The sequence below is a fragment of the Ictidomys tridecemlineatus genome, chromosome 9 (assembly GCF_052094955.1).
Source record: "Ictidomys tridecemlineatus isolate mIctTri1 chromosome 9, mIctTri1.hap1, whole genome shotgun sequence".
Lineage (NCBI taxonomy): Eukaryota > Metazoa > Chordata > Mammalia > Rodentia > Sciuridae > Ictidomys > Ictidomys tridecemlineatus.
This window is the reverse complement of record NC_135485.1, coordinates 100075649-100092822: the sequence shown is the minus strand read 5'-3', so window position 1 is coordinate 100092822 and position 17174 is coordinate 100075649. Positions and strand designations below refer to the sequence as shown.

Here is a 17174-nt window from a genome sequence, read left to right as displayed (position 1 = left end):
AGGTTTCTAATGAGGGACTACAGAGGAGGAGGTCATCAACATATTGTAGGAGGGTTGAGTCTGGGCATAGAGGGAAAACAATCCTCAAGATCTCCAGCGAGAACTTGTCCAAAAATATGTGGGCTGTCTTGAAACCCCTGAGGCAGGACAGTCCAGGTTAACTGTTGGGAATGTCTAGTTTCTGGATCAGTCCAGGTGAAAGTAATATGTCTTGGGAAGAGACGGATAGTGGAATTGAAAAGAAGAGATCTTTAAGATCAATAACTGAAAACAGGTAGAGTTTGCAAGGAATGAAGGAAAGGATAGTATAAGGGTTTGGAACCAGGGAATGTATGGGCCTAGTTGAAGAATTTATTAACCTTAAGTCCTGCACCAAACAGTGTGTTCCGTTAGGCTTTTTTACTGCTAAAATTGGGGTATTGAATGGAGAGTTTGTGGGATGGAGGAACCCCTTTCTTATTAAGCTCTGAATGATTGGCTTTAGGCCATTAAGACTGGCAGTTGGCAGCGGGTACTGGGCCTGGTTTGGGAAGTGGTTAGGGTCTTTAAGATGCACTTCCACGGGAGAGCAATTTGCAGAGGACAGGGTTTCAATGTCCCATACAATTGGACCTACTATTTTACAGGGGAGAGGAAATGTGTGTTCTGGTGGTCGTTGGGGTCTCCACACCAGACACAAAGAGGTAAAGTCTCTTCTTCGTCAGGGAGTAAAGCCATGGCGGAGATATGAATAGGGGAGGACAATAAGCGTATGGTTATGGAGGACTTCAAGATGGATAATATATCCCTTCCCAGCAAGGGGGCCAGACACTGAGGCATAACCAAAAAAGGGTGTGAAAAGGAGGACTCAGATAAGGAGCAAGTGAGGGGAGGAGTTCTGTGCGGGATGATGGTTTGACCTCCTATCCCAACAATAGGAGATTTGGAGGGATAGGTAGTTCTCCAAAACTCTCTCAGAACCAAGAATGTGGCCCCGGTGTCTACCAAAAAGTTTATGGGACACCCATCCACTCAGATAACCACCTGGGTTCCAGCTTGGTGATTGAATAGGTGGGGACAGAAGACCCAGGGCCCTGTCAATCCTCGGCTGCTAGGCCCAGCAAGTCACTGGTGGGGTGACTGACCTCAGCTCCCCTCCGGGAATTGGGGCAGTCTGATCCCCAGTGGCCAGGACATCGGCATCTGGGGCACAGTCTGGGTGGTGCCCTGGAGTTAGGGCAAGCCCTAGCCCAATGTCCTTCATTACCACGCTTAAAGCAGGGCCCAGGGGGTCCTCATTGTGGGGGTTGTTGTCTCCCCCTTTCCATAGGTTGGAAGGAGCCCTGTAACACCTGGGCCAACATCTGGCATTTTTGGTGTTTTGCTCTTTCATTTCTATTGTGGTAGACCTTGAAGGCTGTGGCCAACACCTCGGTCTGAGGAGTCAAGGGTCCCCTCTCTAATTTTTTTAGCTTTGCCCGGATGTCAGAGTAGCTTTGTGAGGAAAAATAGGTCATAAGAAGTTGCCTCCCATCCTGGGATTCAGGGTCCAAATTAGTGTATTGAACAAGAGCCTTTGTTAGTCAGTCTAGGAAGGCGGAGGGGTTTTCATTCTTCTCCTGGATGACTTCCTGGAGTTTATCAAAGTTAATAGCCTTTTGTGCTGCCGCCTTCAGGCCAGCTATCAGACAGGTAATAAGGTGGTCCCTGTGTCCCAAGTCTTGGGGGTCATTATAATCCCAATGGAGGTCTTGGTCTGGAACCGCCTGGTCCCCTAAGGGATGGTGGGCATTAATTAGTCTGATGAACCTGGTCTGCATAGGCCCTAGCCTGGTCCCAGACCTTTCTCCTTTCCTCAGGGAGGAGAGTATTGGACAGAATCATATAGAGATCATGAAAGGTGAGGCTATAGGCTTGAGTTAAGTATTGAAACTCTTTAATATAAGAGACAGAGTTTGCAGTGTAAGATCCCAATTTTTTTTTTCTACTTGAGAAAGGTCAAGCATAGAAAAAGGAACATAAACCCTTAAAATCCCATCCGGCCTGGCGACCTGGCATCAGATCTGCTGGCATCTTGACCTTGCATTTGCCAGCCTCCAAAATGTGAAGATGAGGCTTGTTGTTTAATCCACCAGTGTATAGTAATTTGTTACAGCAGCCTGAACTAAGATGCTTACAAATAATTAAAAATTATTTTGATAAAATGAGTTCAATATTTTTTATTTGACTTACAATGATTTCAGAAGAGATTAGGAAAGAAATTAATTAAAGAACTAGATTCTTGGGAACAATTATTTTACAAGGCTCATTTTCATTAATGTCATTCCTAGGATAGAGATGATCACTGAGTTTTCTTCACAATCAGGTTCACCATGGGCAAGAAGGTCCTGCCTTCCCCACAAGGAGATCCTGCAGTCACAGGCTCCATCCTCCATCAATGATGACAGGATTGCCTGTCACATAGGCTGACTGCAGTAATAAACATAAAGAGACACAACAGTTAAACAAGTGTGAACAGGCTTGGAAATTTTTTTCTATGACTGCGAACAGTTGATTCTCATGCTAACAGAAAACCTTACTTACAATTTTAATTTAGGAAAATTGAAATTAAAGTTTGAATGATTTAGAACTGCTGACCTGTGAACTGGAGCTAAATGGCCCCTGTCCAGTATCCAAGAAGATGCTACATCTTAAACAGGATTAGTTGGGTATATGGTTTCAGAATCACTAAGTTAAGTAGTGGTGATATACAGCCATTCCCCAAACCAGGATAAAGTGTAGGCTAAAATACCACATATTCATTCTAATACTCAGAACTATTCAAAACTGGCTTAGTTTTGACCACTAATAGACTTTTCAACATAAGTGTGTCAGTCGAAAAGGGTTCATGTCAATGAACAAAGTTAAAAAACAGACAATGTATATTTAGTTAACAAAGGATTTTAAAATATAATTTCTAGTTTATGCTCACACAATTTTTCATTTTCCAAAGAACTAAAGCTGGAGTGATCCTTGTGGTAGAAGTTCTCCTCCTCCTTTTTTTTTTTCAATACTGTGGATTGAACTCAGGTGTGCTCTACCACTGAGCTATGTCCCCAGCCTTTTTATTTTTATTTTAAGACCAGGTCTTGCTTAGTTCCTAAGGCTGCCTTTAAACTTGCAATCCTCCTGCCTCAGCCTCCCAAGTTGAAAACTAAAAATCTTTTTAACTTAAAATGGATAAGTAAGTCTCAAAGTTGTGTTCTTAGTTTTAAATCAATCTAAATAAATGAAAGAGGTTCTAGAAAGACATTACACTATGAGTATGGAAATTTTAAAAGTTCGATATATGAAAACTGATACAATAAATCAGAAAAACTTGGGGGTTATTAGTCTCATTACTAAAGAAATGATCCCCAACTTGCTTCAAAAAGCAAACTCTAGCAGGGCACGGTGGTACATGCCAGTAATCCCAGGGGCTCAGAGGTTAAGGCAGGAGGATCAAGAGTTCGAAGCCAGTTTCACAATTTAGCAAGGCCCTAAACAACTCAGCAAGATCTTGTCTCTAAATAAAATATAAAAAAAAGATTGGGAATGTGGCTCACTGGTTAAGTTTCCCTAGGTTCAATCCCTGGTACAAAAAAAAAAAAAAAAAAAAAAAAAAAGCAAACTCTACTATGAATTGCTTCTAGCTCCTCAACCAAAACAAAGCCATTTTTGTTACACATATTAAGAATATTTGATATTTGGCAACATAAGGATAATATGACTTATCATCAGCAGTATTTTTAAAGCAAATGAGCTCTTCTGAAGATATGGAGTCAGAGGAATCACACAGGCTAAGGTGCTTGCTCCCCTAATAATCTGCCTAGCCCTTTCTCTGGCCATTAACAAGGTTTGCTAACAGGTCTGAGAAGTGGTGGCTCCTCTGTCACTAAGACATTTCAATCCCGTATTTGTCACATTCACCAGCCATCTGGTGTGCACCCACTTTACTGTAAAGAGGAGCTAACTTATGAGTAAGATACCTCCTTAGTCCCACCCCAACCCGGTCCTCCTCTCTTCCCATTCATCCCAGATCCCTGTTTATGTAATATTCAAAGACATAAAACAAAAGAGGATGCTCTTGTGCTCTATACCTTATAATGTAGTTTTTGTTTTCTCAGCTGTATATCATTTAAAAATACACACTAGGCATTAAGGATGAAATTGATTACTAAACAGATGCAGAGTAGGAGAGAGTTAAGAATTTTCATACACAAAGAAAACTAAGTAATAGGAAAAAAATAGCCAGTAGAATTCTCCGTAACAAATCACCAGTAAAACTAAAAACACCACATATGAATCCTGCCTTCCCTGAACACAACTAAATCTGATGAACCCCTTAACACTCTTCCCAGTTCTTCAGAAGCTCTTGCAACCCTAGAAGTTCCCCTGACTTACATTTAATCAGGATGTCCCCAATTGTAAGTTTTCCTGTGCTGGGGATGAAACCCAGGGCCTTGTTTGTACTAGGCAAATACTCTAACCAACTACTGACTTATGTCCACAGTCACTATCACCCCTGGTTTAAAAATTTTATTTTGGGACAGAGTCTAAGTTATTGAGGCTGGCCTCAAATTTGCAGTCTTCCTGCCTCTTGAGGAAGCTGGGATTACAGGCATGTACCACCACATCTGACAAATTATAATTTTTGAAAGAAATCCTCCATTTCTTTTGCTATATGATTTTGAGACATTAAGGTTGAATAAGGGAGCCAAGTGTGCTGGTGCATGCCTACAATCCCAGCTACTCACGAGGCTGAGGCAGGATGGTTACAAGTTTGAGGTCAGCCTTAGTAATTGAGCAAGATGCTGTCTCAAAATTTAAAAAAATATATAAAGGGGTGCAGATGTAGTCTCAATAGTAGAGTGTCCCTGGGTTGAATCCCCAGCACTACGAACACACGGAAGTTGAATGAGGGAATCACTGGCTCTGATCAAATGGCCTTTCCTTAAGTAGACTAAATCAGAACATGCCCCTATCTCGTAAACACAGCACCTCAGCATTCATGTGCCAACCTGAACGACTTTAGGTTGATGAGAAAATAGTAGTCGAATGTGATGGAGGGTAATGAGCTTTCTGGGAAGAGGAATGCTTACTTCATCAGAAGCCAGATACACACAGAGCAGGGCTACTTCTTCTGCAGTTGCAAATCTTCCTGTCTTTTGTCTCTTCAGGAAGTCATTCAGTGCCTGGGATCAGAGACCATTCCAGACATCAGTGATGCTGGCTGACATGTGTGCACACCTGCAACTTCTTTAAGGTGTGAAAAGCAAGGAAATCTACAAAGGAACTATGGGTTTGCCACCTTGAAGAACCATCAGCTGGGGTTATGGTGATTCTTTCACCCAAGGTGCTCAAACTATCCATGATATAATGACACCCACAGATACTGTGACACATCAGAAAGCTGATATGAAAGAAGAATGTTTTTTTTTAATTTTATGGTAAATCATGTAACATGAAATTTACAATTTAACTATTTTAAGTGCACGATTCTGTAGTGTTAAAGACATTCACGTTGTCTTACCACCTTCTAATATCCAGAATGCTTTCCATCTTACTAAAATGAAACTCCATACTTACAAAGTAGTAACTTTTCATTCCCCTTTGCCCCAGCCCCTGGTAACCATTTTCTTTCTCTATGAATTTGTCTACTCTGGGTAAGGAAGAGGACATTTTTTTAACCAAAATGTTTAAACATATTTAAAATTCTAGTAATACCTCTTCAGGATTTTCTCTGGCTTGTATTCTTTCTTGCAGAGATGGGGTATCAACGGTTCCTAAATCACAGGATGACATTCAGTTTGGTTACTTCTTTAAACCAAAAAAGTAGATAATTAAACTTCAAACTTCCTTTCCATATAATACAATTAGTGACACCCTTCTCCTTTGACTTAAAATGACAATTTCTCCTTGGCTGCCTGATCTCTTGACATGTAACTTCTTTAATAACATTATTATGATTTTTCTCTAACAGACTATGATTATTTGTAACAACCACAATGAGATGTAAATAAAATCATCCAAGCATTTTATCATCCAGTTTGCCTTAATGATCTCAAAAACATTCTTTGCTGATAAGTTTTCTGTAGGGATCCTTAGGTAGAACTCCAACACTGCCATCATTCTTGGTGATTTAGGTGGCTATAAATCTTCCTTAAAATTTTGCCTATTTTCATTGATTCTAAATTCCTGTTTTTAACCACTGTTTTAAATTTTTAATAAAAATTATGATTTGAAATTGTTTTACTTTGAAAAAGAAAAATAAGCTAGGCATGGTAGCATGTGTTCCTGTAATCCCAACAGCTCAGGAGACTGAGGCAGGAGAATTGCAAGTTCAAAGTCAACCTCTGCAATTTAGTGAGGCCCTAAGCAATTTAGTGAAACCTTGTCTCAAAATAAAAAGGACTGGGGATGTGGCTCAGTTATTAAGCACCCTTGGGTTCAATCCTCAGCACCAAAAAAGAAAAGAAAAATAAGAATGAAACTAAAATTTCAAAGTCCACGTAGTTCATGTGTTTCTACAGCAAGCTTTCCAGACTTCTTCTTATTTATTTATTTATTTTTATTTATTTTTAAGGTGTAGATGGACAATGCCTTTATTTTTATGTGGTGCTGAGGATTGAACCCGGGTCCTGCCAGTGCTAGTGAGCGCGCTACTGCTGAGCCACACTCCCAGCCCAAGACTTCTTTGTTAACTCATATAATCTGTAATTTCTCTTTAGAGGACTTATTTTATTTTTTTTGAGACTGTACAGTCCAGTACTCTGGGGAACCATGTGATCTTTTGAGGTTGTAACAAATGCTTTTACAGTCATACCCTCAACTTCATCTTTAGAATATGCTCCTGAGAATGCCATAGATCTGATCTTTGCTCTGAAACCATTAATTAAGTTGGGCATGGTTGTGTACAGCTGTAATCCTAACCACTACCACTCAGGAGGCTGAGGCAGGAGGATTGCAAGTTCAAGGCCAGCCTCAGCAACTTAGCAAGGCCCTATGCAACTTGACAAGACTTTGTTTCAAAATAAAATTATAATAATTATTTTAAAAAGAGAGCTGGAGATCCTTGGGTTCAACCCCCAGGAGAAAAAAAAAGAAAAAAAAAAGAAACCATTTCTTAGTTGTGGTATCATATTTCCATTTTTAATGGAGAGGCTGAGAATCTTCAAAATCAGAAACCCTGACACCTACATGTCAGGTGAGCCCTTTCTTCAGGTTCTTTCTCTCTTCTTACACTTTATCATAAGCAGACAGCACTTTCAACACGCCGGGTGGAAACTGCCTTAACTAGATCACCCAGTACATTAGAAATATTTTCTACCTTCACATTACTGCAGGAACTGAGGTCCGCTTTTGCCCACTTCCCAATGTTTCCCCCCTTGTCAACAGCTTCCTTAATGTCCAAAGTTTTACTATCAGGAGGTACCTTCACTTCCACACTCTCCTCAAAACCCTCAGAGCTTTAAGAGCTTCCTGTCACTGAGGTGGGTGAGCATGGCATCCTACAGGGCTGGTGCTGATGGCTATTAAATGAAAACTGTAGAGCAAGCCAATGCCTGCACATGAATTCAGCTGTCACTGGGCTCTGCTGGGTCCAGGACACAGACGGACAGACACCCTGTCTACGAATATCTGGTCGGAGATTCGTGACTCACATCATCAGCACCGTCCCAGTCACACTCGTTCCTGCTCAGGTTTCTTCTGTGTCTGGCTCTGTGAATCACAGGCCGTTCGTTGTTCCATAGACTTTGGGAACATATTTTCCAATCTTATGAAAAATCCAGCTGCTGAAATAACCACATTTTCCAAACCATTTTGCCATTTTTTTTTCCTCCACTGGGTAAACAGTACCAAGAATAGCTTACATTCAAGTACCACCAACGTGTACATCAAAACCCAGAGAAACCCTCTCTCCTGTTTTATTCTTTTTCTTAGCGTTATCTATCTTTACATTTCTACTCCAAGAAAAATAAAGCAGCATATCTCAATCACTGAAAATCGGTAGCTGGAAGGATATTTCATAGTTTTCCCTCCTGTAAGTGGTTTTTATCCCAAGATTCAAGCAGAATCTCTTGTGGGACTTACCAAAAGACAGGCAGTTCTCCCCCACATCAACTCTGTCCCCAAATTCTGGCATGCCATGCCCTTCAGTTTGGAAAGGTCCCACAGGTAATTTAAAAATAGTCCTCCCAAATCCTCCAACATCAGCAGACAACTTCTGAAAACTATGATCTTGCATAGGCAGTGTTTCTTTTTGGAGGACATTAATAATCATTAGGTACCCTCTATTCATTTTGGGTGGTGGAAATAGGTCAAAGCAATATCTATCAAACAGACACATCCACAGTTACTAAAAGTCTCACTTTTCTTCTTCCTTTGTATGAGGGGCCAGAACATTTTTTTTGATAGAGATAGCAAACATTTTTGGCTTTGAGATCCATTTGGTCTTTGCCTCTGCAGCCTGAAAACACAGCCAATACATAGCAAATTGACTGTGAGTGTGTTCCAATAAAACTTTAAAACCAAACAGGTGGTATCCAAAGTTGGCCTGCAGACCTTAGTTTGCAGGCCCCTTTCTATTGCATAAAGAAGGGTTAAAGTCTCCTTTTGATTTCTGAGTCACCTCATGATTCTGATAGATCCCTATGTTGTGCCAGGCTCCCTTTACATTCTCCCTCCTGTCTTATAAACATGGTCTGCTTATTAGCTTTCCCCTGATAAGGTCACCCTGGTCTGATTCCCAAACATCAGGCCCTAACAAGTTTTGTCTTAGGGACTTGATTGCAAATTGCCCTGCACATGTGGGTGGCTTTTAAATCCTTTGCATCTGTGACTCATTCCTAATGACTAAGGGTCTCTTTCCCAACTTACAACTGGAAGACTCTTACCTTAGGAAGACCAGAATCTTTCTTTTGAACTTTTCCCAATGACAGAATACAATGTAACATTTGGTAAATGAACTTACGCAAAATGATTCTCACGGTGGCAAACAGGATATCAGAAAGGACACATTCATAGCTCTGAAACTGCCGGACTCACCTGGGCACACACAGTTGCACCTGATACCCTGCTGGATGAAGTCTGCAGCGACGGACTTTGTAAGGCCAATCACGGCTGCCTTGGTGGTGCTGTACACACACCTGTTCACCACTCCTGAGGGGCAAGGCAAAGAGGGACAACTGAAGGAATGAGAAACATAGTCTCTTTTAGAGAGGAAACACAAGGTAGTTTTCTCAATAGTATTTTCCTGCTTCCTCCCACCCTCCTTTAAAAAAAAAAAAAAAAAAGAAATCAGGTTTTCTCCCTTAATAGGCCAGTTGCTGCATCTAGGAAAATAATTTTAGTACAGGTACAATTTAACTGAGACCCAGGTGTTGAGATGCTGCAGTTACTTAATAACCAACAGCAGTCTGCTTCTGTTGTCCATTGGTGTAACTCTTAAGCAGATTCTAAAAGAAAAAAAAAGTGGAGGAGAAACAAAACCAAGCAAAAACCAAGCAATATACACAAGTGTAGGCACTTCTTTACATTCCTCTCTTGAGCATGCTGAGAGTGTGTGTCGTTGAGAAGAAAAGGAACATTACCTCAGCAGTAGCTGTTTCATTTAAAACTCAAATCCACCTGAGCCAGGCTGTGACATTATCTCCATTTTCCCCTGCCCTCCTATTCCTTCCACTTGGCTTTTCATTCAGAATCCAAATCAACTGTCTTTGGGAAGCATTCCTCTAACCCATGGGCAGAGTCCCCTCCCCTATAATGTGAGGGCACTTTGCACAAACCTCTTGTTAGAACACTCTCACACTGTAGGATGGTGTTTGCCTGCCTTTCTCCTCCTTTTGGAGTATGAATTTGGGGAGGCAGGTGCTCACTCTATCATTCTATCATCTTTTGTGATTTTTTGTTTGTTTGTTTTTACTTTTTCTGAGGAATAGAAGTTGATGTTAATGTTTATAACTGCACTTTACCATTTTGCAGAGTAATTTCAGGTACATGGATCTTTCCTTTCTTCTCCCTTTTCTTTCTTTCTTTCTTTTTTCTTTTCTTTTCTTTTTTTTTTTAGACAGGGTCTCACTATGCTGTCCAAATTATGCTCAAACTCAGGAGCCTCCTACATCAGCATCCCAGGTAGCTGGGATTGTAGGTTGTACCATTGTGCCCAACTCAGTATATCATTTTGGATTAATTAACTGATAAATGTTTCCTTCCCCAGGTCAACATTCATCTCCATGTCCATTAGAAGAAATAAAAGGGAAGTGTTAGGGCTGGCCCCAAAATGGCTGTAGTAAGGCTCCCTCCACAAAACTTCTGATGGGCTATATTCTTCTTCTTCTTCTTATTATTATTAAATTTTTTTCTTTTTTTAAAATATTTTTTTAGATGCAGATTTTTTAGTTGTTTATATTTAATGTTGTGCCAGGGATAGAACCCAGTACCTTATGCATGCTAGGCAAGCCCTCTACCATTGAGCCACAACCCCAGGCCTTACATTATGTTCTTAGTGTGTAGCCAGGGCTGGGAACTGACTATGTAAGGGTTAGTCAAGGCCAGAAACACTGTGACTCAGTGTATAGACTCAAGATCACACACATTAACTTGTGAGTATGCACCACTACCCCCCCTGGGGTGTTGGCAGTGTGCCTTATTTGTTTGGCCTGCATATAAAAAGGACCTATGGAAATGGGCTGGGGTGGGGGCTAAAATGGAACTGGGGGCTGAAGCTGAAGATGGGGGCTGGCTAATGGCTATGGCCACCTCTGAATAGAGGTTGACCAATATGCCTCACATCTTCTTCTACCTGCTGAACCCCGAATCTGTTCCCTGGGAACAGATTTTTGTTCGCCCCTGCAGGACAGGAAGACAAAGAAGATATTTTTATTTAATGTCTATGACAATAGGTCTGATGGTCAAGGAATGTATTACCAACATTTTTAAAAAGCAGTTTTGAAATGATATATGGGTTTTATGACCTCAGCTATGTGTACTCCCAAACCCACAGCTCCTAAGTGTGTGCGTGTGAGCATCATGAACTCCAGAGGAAGGAAGGCACTCCTACCTTTGATGCTGGAGGCCACAGAGGACATGTTGATAATGTTGCCAGATTTCTGAGCAAGCATCTGCCAAAACAAAACAACCGTGAACGGGGAGATACTCTGTAAGCTCAAAATACTCTGGCTTTAAAATGTTTTAATTTACTTACAGTTTGCAGAACCAATTTAACCGTGGCATTAACTATTTGTGTTTGAAACTGTTTAACAGTAAACCCACAACACCCGGCCCACCCATCTGCTGCTGGGAACTGGTGGCCTGTGACACCTTCACTGACGTCTCTGAGGAGCCTTACCACTTTCCCATAGTGCTTGACCAAGGATGAACTCCGAGCCAAATGGAACACGAATGGAAGCCAGTCATTACGGTGTGTTCCTGATGTTAGGACATTATCATTCCATTCAAAACACACACATGCACACACATATCTTTTGTGTTGTGGAACTGGGCATTGAGCCAGGGGAGCTCTATCACTGAACTGTACCCCAGAAATTTTAATTTTTATTTTGAGAGAGTTGCACTGGCCTTGAATGTCCTGCCCCAGCCTCCTGAGTTGCTGGGATTACAGGCATGTGCCACTGTGACTAGCCCAACACCTATTTGTTGAATACTAACTGTTCGGGAGATTCAGAGATAAATGACACAGCCCTGTCTATAGGGAGCAGTCGATCAGCCAGCCAGCCTGGTGTGGCTGACATAATCAAAGTCTAATGACAGTGAAGAACTCCAGAGATCTAAGGGAAGGGTGGGGGCAGGAGGCACCAATCCAGGCTGCTGGTGGGGGGGCGGGCACTTGGAGGGGAGCTCCTGAGTGGGAGGTATAAGGACAGAATTCCAAAAACTAAAGTATTAGAAAAATAAAAGAGTGTTTCAAGGGAAAGGTATCACATGTACAAACTGGGAGGAGTGGATGGGCCTGGCTGGAACACAGTGTATTGAAAGAATGAGGGTGCAGAGTTCATCAGGGGCTAAACCAAAGAACCTGAGTCAGTGACATGGAAGGGTTTAAAGCAGAGGAGGAGAGGCCGATTCAGATTTAGGATTACAGAGACTACTATGGCAGCATTCAGAGACCCGTGAAAGCTGATGTAGTGATTGAAGAAAAGATGGTAAAAGTGGAGTATCAGAAATGTCCAAGGAGCAGAGGTAGCAATCACCAGCTGGGTAGGCAGGATTTGATAAGTAGTTACTGCAGTGAAGTGAGTCCCACTCAGGACAGTGTTTCCTAAGGATGCCTCCCTCAGGCTTTCCCCACTAAAATGTAAGTTCAACAAGAGGAGGGGCTTTGGCTATTTTGTGCCCTTAGAAAGGTTACACAGTAGACCATCCATAAAATTTGATGAATCAAAATTTCCTGAGGTGCTAGATTAAAAGACAGATTGCTGGGTCCTGTCCCAAACCTAACAGAAGCTATAATACACACAGCTGCTATGAATTACAAAAAGGTTTTCAAATGAACGTATGCTTTGTTAGCCATAACATGAATGTTTTTTTGAGATTCTAGGAATATGTGTGAGGACATGGGCACCGTGGCTGCTTTGGGGAAAGAAGCAGGAAGCTGAAAGAACTCTTGGCACTAAATTCCCAGTGAAATCAATGGCAAGGCAGATGGCCAACAAGAATCAGATGGACATCACTACCCTAAGTACGTGTCTGACGACACAAATGGGGTGACTCTACTGTGTACATCCAGAGATACGAAAAACTGTGCTCCATTTGTGTACTATGAACTGAAATGCATTCTGCTGTCATGTATAACAAACTAGAACAAATGGAAAAAAAAAAAAGAACAAGGCAGAGATGGTGGAGAGTAAGAGAGCAGCAAAGTGTTAACATCACTGCTGGGGGCAGTGCAGAACAAACTAGAGAACCCCAGGAAACCCAGCAGGGTGGTCATATCATGAAAATGAAGTAAAGAAAGGGTTTTTAAAAGGAGGGGTCTCTATACTCGATACAAAGGATCTAGAGAAAAAAAAATCACTTCTGTCAAGGTGAGTTTCTCTAGCAGTTTTCAGGAAAAAAAGAGGTGTAGGAAAGGGGAAGGCATGTGATAGACAAATCCAGGGTTAGGCTGGCCAAGATGATAGGGTTCTTTATTGTACTTTTTCTACCTTCTGTTTTTTGTTTGTTTGTTTGTTTGTTTTGTTTGTACTGGGGATTGAACCCAGGGGTGCTGAGCCACTGAGCCACATCCCCAGCCCTTTTTATTTTTTATTTTGAGATAGAGTCTCCCTAAATTGCTTAGGGCTAAGTTGCTAAGGCTGACCTCAAACTTGGATCCTCTTGCCTCAGGGTCCTGAGTCACTAGGACTTACTGTTTTAACACTTTGCTACTAATTGTACCTAAGAATTGACAATCTAAAATAGCCCCAAGGCATTGTGTGAATGTACTAAAGGGATACCGAGGGAAGCTGTGGTGACCCAACCAGGTCAAGGAAGACAGCTAGGAAAAACTAACATTTTGTGTTTCCTTATATGATAAAGGGGGTCATCATGAATTGGGGTTCTCTTAAAGGGATCAGGAATGTTAGTAATGCTTACTGGTATAAACTCAGGAATGTCAGTAATGCTTACTGGTATTAAACTATCTTACTGGTATATAAACTAAGCCTTCAAGTCGCTCTTTCTCATTCAATTTAGTAACTAATCTATTTATAATACACTGAGAATATATTCAAGCTATTTTAATATATAAAGAAGGCTACTATGTAGGCTCAGTCTCCAGTCTTCTGAAATGCAGTAATTCTTTGGGCAAAACTTAGAAAACAGTCACCTTGGAGGCATCGTCCTGCCCACTAACACTCATACTATCCATTCCACCCAGGTCCATCAGCTAATTTTGAAGACATTGCTCACTTCTTCTAGGCTACGTGTCTTCCCCAACACCAGCTCAGGACAGGCCCCAATTTTTGCCCTAATGGATCTTCTCCTCTGGTAGAACTTGCATTCTGCATGGACCTCTTCTTACAGTATGTTCACCTTGTGCTCTGTTTTTTGACTGATCTTTCAATCTTGCAGTGTTCTTTATTTTATTTATTTATTTTTTTGTATCTCCACATAAACAAAATTATTCTGCAACTGTTTCTGTGTTTTGACAACCTGATCTTTCCATTCTGCCCAGGCTCGAAATCCTGGCTTCCTCTGGAAAGTTCCAACTGGTATATGTGTGTCATAGTTTATGAACAGGGAAGATCCTACATGGTTAGGGCTGGAAGTGATTGCACAATTTCTGGCCCTCATTTTTAGATAGAAGAAATAAATACCGAGAAAGAGAGCATGTGTCATCTCCCAAGGCACCTGGCTGATTTGAGACAGAATTGAGAATGTGCCTGGGGACTTCTGATGCAAGTGTTTGAAACTGGTAATTAAGTTAGTCTGAGTCACTTTAAACAACTTGCACTGAATCCTTCTGATTTTAAATCCCAATTATAATGACCTCTCAAAGTTTTTTTTTTAAAATAAATGTGTTATTGCTTCTTATAGATCATTGTTAAGATTAAAGTTGAGTATGGTGGCACGACTGGAATCCTAGCTACTTGGGAGGCTGAAGCAGGAAGATGGCAAATTCAAGGTCAAATTGGGCAACTTAGACCATCTCAAGATGGAAAATAAAAAGATGTAGGGATGCAGCTCAGTGTTGGAGTACTTGCCTAGCAAGTGTGAGAACCTGAGTTCAAACCTTAATACCTGGGGAGGGAAAAACCCAGAGCTTTAAATCATAGACAAGTTTATTAATTTACCAGTTGACCTTGGTATATTTAGAAAGTTAACCTACATGTTTAAATTTCAGCTTCACTATACTCAACACCTATTTGTGAGCACTTTAGCAGTGGGCTCTGTTTTACCAGTGAGTCTCATACATGTCTTACCCACTGTGATGTAATTTCCCCCTTACCATGGGCTCTGCTTCATCCTCATATACTGTGCAAAGGATCTGTCTTCCAAAAATACATGGAAGTTCCAAATAATATTTTATTTATATATATGTATATATAAAATATAATAATATAAACTAGCAGATTTATATTTTCATTCATTCCCTAGGCACATCTAAGATCCCTTATAGGAACTAAACAGATAAAACAAACAAAAAACCCCAAACATTTCCTTCATTATCAAGTTAGTTTCCTTAATCTTGCTGCTAATGTTCACCTGGATCCTTCTTGACATCTGGTTGAGCCTCAGAGCAAAGTATCGGCTTTGCTGCGCCCTTAACACAGCTCTTCTCCAGTCCTGATGCCACCTGGTTGACTGGCATTCAAAACCCCCAGTCATCCAATTCAGCTGGGATAGGAGGGTCACAGTGTCCCCTCTGCATTTCACCAGGGTTCACTTTACAAACTTGAGCTGAGCCAGTTCTGTACTCAGTCTCTTTCATTGTCTGCTATTAATGGCTTATGAGTTCATTCAAAGTCAGGGCTGCATGCATCCTACATTAATACCCCCAGAGAACCTAGTAGAATACTTCATACTGAAAAGGGTTTTGTTTGTTTGTTTTCCATTTATACTGGGCAATGAGTATTCCTTTACTGTTGCTATTGTTTTTGTTTTAATTACCTGACCAGCTAACTTGTGTAGCAATCAAGTCCACTGTACTTTCAGTCCTTTTACAAGACTTAAATACTAACACTCTTACCAGGAAAGTATTAACACAAAGGAGTGAGGTTTACGAAAACAAGAAGGCTAAACTCTTCTACATATTTTTATAACTGTGCCATATCACAAAACAAATCACTATATCCCCAACAGGTAAGGCGCTCTGTCCTAACATGCCTTCATAATATTCCAGTAAGAGATGCCATTTCTTGCAGCAATTCAACCTTTCAATGCTGGTGAAATGTGTTGTGATTCAATTGTACCTTTATTCAGTCATGCTGCAGGGACAGTGGGCTGCATCCGTTTCATAAGGCTGTCATAAGACAGTGCCAAATATGGGGTGTTTAAGGACAGAAATTTATATGTCCTAGTTCCAGAGTGCTTGCTAGAATGATTTCCTTTGAGGCCCACTCTTTGGCATGTAGATTGCCATCTTCTGTCTTGATTTTGGCATCTGTGCTTCTCTGTGTCTTTAGTGCCACTTCCCTAAAAGGTTTCTAATGCTTGTTTGTAAAAGTAAATTTAAAAGATTAATGAGCTTTATGAAGGCTGGAGAATTCAAAAGAAGTTAACTCAAGAGGAATGTTTGCTTTCTTTCATTTTATTTTTGGTACCAGGGATTGAACCCGGGGGCACTTAAGCACTCAGCCACAACCCCAGCCCTTTTAAAAATATTTTATTTACAGACAAGGTCGGGTCTCACTAAGTTCCTTAGGCTGGCTTTGAACTTGAGATCCTTCTGCCTCAGCCTTCGGAACCTCTGGGATTACAGGTTTGTGCTCCTGCACACCCTCTCTCATCTCTCTAGTACCCCTGTGGCTCAGCTAAAGCAGAAGCTAAAGGAGAATCTTCAGGGTAGAGAGAGGCAACAGGGTCCATTCATTACCGGTGCGATTCAGGAGGCACTGAATTTTCAGGCTTCAAATTTGGGTTTTAGCCATTGGTTGGTTGTGTGGCCTTGGGAAAGTGACCTAACCTCTCAGTTTTATCCTCCGTTTAGTCAGTGGATGTATGTTATGGTTTGGATGTGAGGTGTCCCCCCAAAACAAGAAGGTTCAGAGGAGAAATGATTGAGTTGTAAGAGTCTTAACCCAATCAGTGGATTAATCCCCTGATAGGGATTAACTGAGTGGTCACTGAAGTGGTAGTGTGTGGCTGGAGGAGGTGGGAATTGGGGCATGGCTTTGGGTATATATTTGTATCTAGTGAGTGGAGACCTCTCTGTCTACTTTCTGATTACCATGTGAGCTGCTTCCCTCTGCCACACCTTTCTGCCAAGAGGTCCTGCCTCACCTTGAGCCCCAAGGAATGGAGTCGGCCTTCTATGGACTAAGACCTCTGAAAACGTGAGCCCTCAAATAAACTTTTCCTCCTCTACAATTGTGCTGCTTGGGTTTTTTAGTTAACAGCGGTGAAGCAGCTGATGAAAACAATGTGAAAGGATAGTAACTATCTCACAGGCTTTTTCACAGTACTTACAACTCCTCCACATATTTTAGGTCTATTTAATTACCTGTTATCCTGTT

The 17174-nt window shown here is 41.2% G+C and overlaps 1 protein-coding gene across 2 annotated transcripts in view; it reads right to left on the bottom strand.

Annotated features, from left to right (window-relative positions):
- Positions 1-2183: 2183 nt before the first annotated feature.
- Positions 2184-17174, bottom strand: part of Bdh2 (3-hydroxybutyrate dehydrogenase 2) — a 26070-nt gene continuing 11079 nt past the window's right edge. For both annotated transcript variants that reach the window (XM_005325739.4, XM_078021860.1), the window contains exons 6-10: positions 11060-11120; positions 9046-9159; positions 5725-5783; positions 5100-5192; positions 2184-2448 (exon numbers count right to left, since the gene is read on the bottom strand). In XM_005325739.4, coding sequence (XP_005325796.1) covers positions 2395-2448; positions 5100-5192; positions 5725-5783; positions 9046-9159; positions 11060-11120 — 381 coding nt within the window. In that variant the 3' untranslated portion in view covers positions 2184-2394. The remainder of the gene's footprint in view (positions 2449-5099; positions 5193-5724; positions 5784-9045; positions 9160-11059; positions 11121-17174) is intronic.